Source organism: Crocuta crocuta, unplaced genomic scaffold (genome assembly GCF_008692635.1).
Source record: "Crocuta crocuta isolate KB4526 unplaced genomic scaffold, BGI_CrCroc_1.0 scaffold840, whole genome shotgun sequence".
Lineage (NCBI taxonomy): Eukaryota > Metazoa > Chordata > Mammalia > Carnivora > Hyaenidae > Crocuta > Crocuta crocuta.
This window is the reverse complement of record NW_027530523.1, coordinates 33,275-38,802: the sequence shown is the minus strand read 5'-3', so window position 1 is coordinate 38,802 and position 5,528 is coordinate 33,275. Positions and strand designations below refer to the sequence as shown.

Genomic DNA, 5,528 nt, shown 5'->3' with positions numbered 1-5,528 from the left:
GAGGACAGTCAGAGATTCACCTACTCTCCCCTTGTGGCAAAGATAACAGATACCCCTCCAACCATCTAGAATGATTATGCTGAAGGCTGGACTACTACTTTCTGGTAGAGGAAGTCTTCAGTCTGCTGTAACTTGGGGAACTTTGGTCTTCCTGGGGACCAAAGACACCTGTCAGGGTGACTGTGTCCTATTCAAGGGTATGATCTCCTTCCTATTATGGTTCCTGGAGATAGGGCAAGAAGCACATGTGGTCCTGGCCCTCAATGAGTCACTCATCCAGTGAGAGCACAGGCGTGAAGACAAGAAAATGCACATGCTATTGATGGGACCCAGGGACAACACAGGAGAAAGCCATTAGGCTGGGAAAATCAGGGAAGGCTTCACAGAGAAGGTGGCATTTGAAAAGAGGTGCTGGCAGTCAGACAGTGGGGTTGTAATACTCTAAGCAGTGGCTGCACATGGACACTGATGTGGAGTCACCAGAGGGCAGGGCATACTTCAGATCAAACGGCAGGGCCACGGAGTGGGAGAGAACACTGGAAAGACACATCAGGGCCAGATAATACAGACCATCCAAGGAGTGGAGGTCCCATGCTGGAGGTCAAGGAAGGCACAGAGGCTATTCAAGGAAAGTGGATGCAATCTGGGCTGCATGTGAGTAAGAGTCTGACAACAGCCCAGAATGCATTCCAGGGGCTCAAGATGAATGTCACTAAATCAGTGCTGGGTACATAGGAGGTGCTCAACAGACACCTGTTGAATGAACAAATCAAACCCGGCCCCGCTGCAGTGGTCCTGAAAGATGTGCTGAAGGGGCAAGAGGGCAGTACGGATTCGAGAGGAACTTAGGGAGATCAAGCAGTAGAGTGGGGAATGGAGGGAGCAGGTAGGGAAGAAGATGAGGGCTCCAAGGGTGACCCTAGCTTTCCCTTTAAGCTGGTGGCACCGCTCACTGGTATGGAGAGCACAAAAAGAGGAGGAGGAGGGAGAAAAGGAAGAGCGGGAGTGCTGGCATGGTCCCACGGGGCCTACAAAAGAGAGGTCTTCATGACACCGGCCTGGCGAAGGCTCTCACAGGCGAGCGGACAGACATGTCTGAAATCAGCAGCAACACTGGGGCGGGAGGAGTTCCAGAACCCAGCTGCAGAGAATGGGCAGAATAGTTATGGTGGGGGCCCCGGGGCTGACCCTGGGAATGGCGCACCTTGAGCAGCAGACACAGAAAGAGGGGTGTGCCATGCGGAATGGGACAGAGGGGGCCCAGGAGGCTGGACAAGGAAGCCCGGGGGAAGACATGTCCAGGAGGAGTGGGGCCGGGCAACAGTGGGAGAGCAGCAGGGACTTAGGGAAGGTTAGGATCTACGAGGATGAATTCTCACTGTCGAGGTCAGTGTCGACCCAGGTGAGGGCCAAGTGGGCTGGGGCGGCAGAAGGCTGGGCAGAGGTGGATGCAGGACGAATGGGCGCTGAGGCCACATCTCATTCCTTCTGCCTTGAGGGGCAGGTGAGCGAGTGGGAAGGGAGGAGCTCGCGGCAATGGGACGAGTGGTTGGGGTGGGGGCGAGTCCCTGCTGCTCCTCTTCTGAGATGAGGGAGACAGCCACAGCCCAGCACACGAGCATAAACGATTCTGGTGACTGGTGAGGGGCACTGCCGACGGCACTGTTTACCAAGTATTTGCTGGGTGCCACCTAATCCTCAGAGCCACCCTTTAAGATGAGCGTTACCATTCCCATATTATATGGGAAGACTCCAGGGCTCGGAGAGGTTAATTAACCTGCCTGGAGACACACAGCTGGCCAGGGGTACAGCCCAGGTCTGTACCCACATGTATCCTGGGCGTCCCCTCCTTGGGGCTGTCCACCAGCCTCCATTTCTGTAATCCAAAGTGGAGTCATCTGCTAAAAGACAGAGCATAGGGGTGTAAGGGGCAGGAGGAGTGTGGCAAAGGTTCCGAGCAGCTTCACAGGGCAAGGAAGTGCTGAGCAGCACCCTATGGATGGGCTGCTGGGGCTAGAAGCTGGGCCCCTGAGTGTGTCTCCATCTCATGGCTGCACAGGTTCACTCCAACAGCCTCAAGACTTGCGTTTCAGAGCAGAATGGGTGGTGGGAGCATCGTGTGATCGGAGCACTGCAGGTGGGGCAAGGATCAGTGCACAAGTGTACTGAGGAGCTGGCACAAACAGTAAGCAACCTGCCCAGGAGTGGAGTCCCAAGGGGACCAGGACCCAGGGGGAGAGGAGACAGCCACACTCACAATCCCCACGAGGCATGTGGGGCAGAGGGACATGGAGTGAGGGAGCTGTGAGAAGAAGAAACTACGGTCAGCATGGTGACTGAGCAGGCACGGGCCAGGAAGGTGGCAAATACCGAGTGTGAACCCTTAGGTCACTGGCACATGTGGAGCTGAGTAAGAGGGCTGGAGGCTTAAGAGGGCAGAACTGAGACTCTCAGGAGTGGAGTGAGATGCAACCTGAGCACAGACATCCAAAGCTGCAAGAGAAGAGTAAGCAGGGCCCAATTTTAAGGTGAGTTTGCGGCAGGGAGCAGCACACAAGCATACCAGGGAGGTCCTCTGGGCAGCTGCACCACCAGCAGGCAGAAGTGTGGGGAGGGGAGGAGAGCACCTGAAGGAGCCCTCACACTGTCTTAGATGCTTTTGTATGTCCACTATGCTCCCTGCTGAAAACCTTTCTCCACCTTGTTTCCATTTTACAGAGAAGGAAACCGAGGCTCAGAGAGGTAAAACGACTTGCCAGAGGTTGTACAGCTGGTCTGGGGCAGAACAGGAATTCAAACCAACACTGTTGAGAAGCAACACAACCAAGCAACACAACCAACCATGGGGCTCTGGCATCACACATCCCTGGGGGTATATTCTGCCTCCCCTTGGCACCAACTGTGTGGTCTGGGGCAAGTCACGCCCCTCCGCCTCCAGTTTCCGCAGCTGGACAACAGTGACGGAGGGTACCTCACTAGCTTCCCATGTGGACCAAAGGAGATAGCAACATAAAACACTAGGCACCCTTCCTGGGACACAGTCCCATTTTAAGGGACATTTTTAAGTGGCTGTCACTAACAAGGCATCCAGGTGCGGCCTCAGAGCTGCAATCTGAATAGCCTAGCTCTCAGAACCCTGGCATCAGCAAGTTAGGAATGGGACCAAGTGATGAATCCACTCCTCTCCAAACCCTCACCACTGCCCTCCAAACCTCAAGAGTCCAACAGAGGGGCACACATCCTTCACGCTTTGGTGGTGTTTGGTACTAAGCCCTATAGCAGTATGTCCAAACCTCTGCGTGCATCAGTATCGCCAGGTGTGCTTTTGCAAACGCAAGTTCTCAGGCCCCACCTCAAGCTCCCAACTCCCTAAGTCTGACTGGGACCAGGACTCTGCGCTTCTAAGAAGCCTCTGCGGGGATTCTGATGCAGGCGGTCTGGGAAGCAGCCTTTAAAAACTCGGCCTTCTACCTTCCACTGTGGACTGCATATTACTGTATTCACATAGTAACAGAAGGGCTGGGCTGCATGTGGAATATTCCAGCATGTTTTCTGTACTCCAGGGGGAGGGTGACTGATGAGTCAGCATGAGGATTCTAACTCTGCTGCTCCACCCCCACACGATGGCAAAGGAACATCAGATGTCACAGCTGGGCGGCACTGACCACGTCAGTGCCCCAGTTCCCTCTGTGTCAAGGCCCTACTCACCACACCACTGCCTGAGAGTGATGGGTGCCTATATAGACTTCCCCACAAAGGGGCCCTGCAAGTGCCAGCAAACTGAACATTCTGGGCTACACAGAAGCTGCCCACCACCCTATAGCTGATGAACTGTCACCTGGACTGAACAGCACCTCCATGTGTTAGTGTTGGTTGTCCAGGCCTCCTCCCTACCCTGGTGCCTACATCCAGCAAATCACCCAATCTCCAGATGCCTCCTTCTTTGGAAGTGGAGACAGGGATTGGGAGACATCATCCTCCACTCAGCAACCCCTGCATCCTAAGTTCCTCCAGACCACCCCACCTCCAGCACCTCACAAGCCACCTAGCACAGAGAAGGTTCTTAGTAAGACGTGATGGGTAGAGTGGTGTCTACTGAGAAAAGTGGTGTCACCAATGACGTCACACCAGGAATGCCCAATAATTCCCTCAAATATGTCCTTGGTACCTGAAAATCCACAGGAATTGGGCCATAGGGTACACTGAGGTTCAAGGCTCGGACGTCCTCCCGCTGCCTGATGTCCATCCAGGGGTTGTAGGCCACAGGAGGGAGGCCAGCAGGGACCTGGGGATCGGGAGCCAGGGTGATGTTCTCCAAGGGATACAGCTTCTGAAATTCCTTGGGGGAAAAGCACACAAAGACACCAGGCTGCCATTCTTTTCTCGCAAAGGCACAAGGCTAGGACTCTACAGATGTTTATGTTGCCTTTTTAAGCCTGTGATGCATTTACACAGTGGCTCACTGACACTACCTGAAAGTCAGGCCTGAGGTCACACTCACAAGATGCCAAGGATAATGAAATCACACCACTCGTTTCCTATAAACTGCTCCCTTTTCTCATACAAGTCAATGCCCTCCTATTCTGGTCCCCACTTCCCACCTCTCGTCCAAGTGGAAAAGGTGTAGAGAGGTGTTTCCCATTCCCAAAACCTCCCTCAGGTTTGGCAATGCCCTGGGAATTGCTCAAAGAACGTGCTCAAGCATGCCCATGGCTGTGCCTGATGACAGTGAAAGGGCACCAGACACAATCAGCAAAGCCATGTGGGCAACCAGAGAGACCAGGCACAAGCTTCCAGAAACCTCTCCCAGTGAGGTCACACAGGATGTGTTTAAATCTCCCAACAGGGAGTGGTGTGACAACCCGTGTGAAATGCTGCCAGCACAGAAGCTCGTTGAAGCCTCAGCACATGGGCTATTGCCTGGGGCTGCTCACCCGGCACCCTGGGCCCTCACATACTCAAACTGCAGACTCCAGTCCGGAGACCAGGGGTTTGCATCAACAGTTTGGGCACATAGAGCCACTCATCACTCTGGGAGCAGTGCAAAGTCCAGGTTCCCAGAGGCCAGCCAAAGGCAAGCCCCACAAGCAGGCCTTTCTAAGGAGAGCAGCCAGGCCTGCCAGGTTAGCCCCTGTCCACACAAGAGGCGGAAGCAGGGAGTCTCACCCCAGCTAGGAAGGCCAGATCCCCTGTGCCAATCAAAGCATCAAAGAGCATGCCTTTTGCTCTCTACATCCATCACTAGCAAGGGGCATTTTTTATGAAGTCAGAATGGGCTATGTAGGCCCAGGGAAGACACAACAGAGAAAAACTGAAAAAGATTTTTAAAAAACTGAGACTACATGCTCTGAATGATGGACCTGCAAGCAGAGCATTCAAGGTCCCAACAAGCAGTGCAGTGCTCTGTGTTGAAGGGGGTCTGACCTGCCAGGCTTGGGGGAGCGCCAACTACTGAACATGGCTTCACATTCCTTGGAACCATGCCACCAAGGACAATCCCTTCCCAAGGGCCTTGGCAGCCGGCTCTG

The 5,528-nt window shown here is 54.1% G+C and overlaps 1 protein-coding gene across 1 annotated transcript in view; it reads right to left on the bottom strand.

The window, feature by feature from the left end:
• IDS (iduronate 2-sulfatase) overlaps positions 1-5,528 on the bottom strand; it is a 47,817-nt gene that overhangs the window by 9,181 nt on the left and 33,108 nt on the right. The window contains 1 exon segment of the mRNA XM_077767511.1: positions 4,169-4,339. Coding sequence (XP_077623637.1) covers positions 4,169-4,339 — 171 coding nt within the window.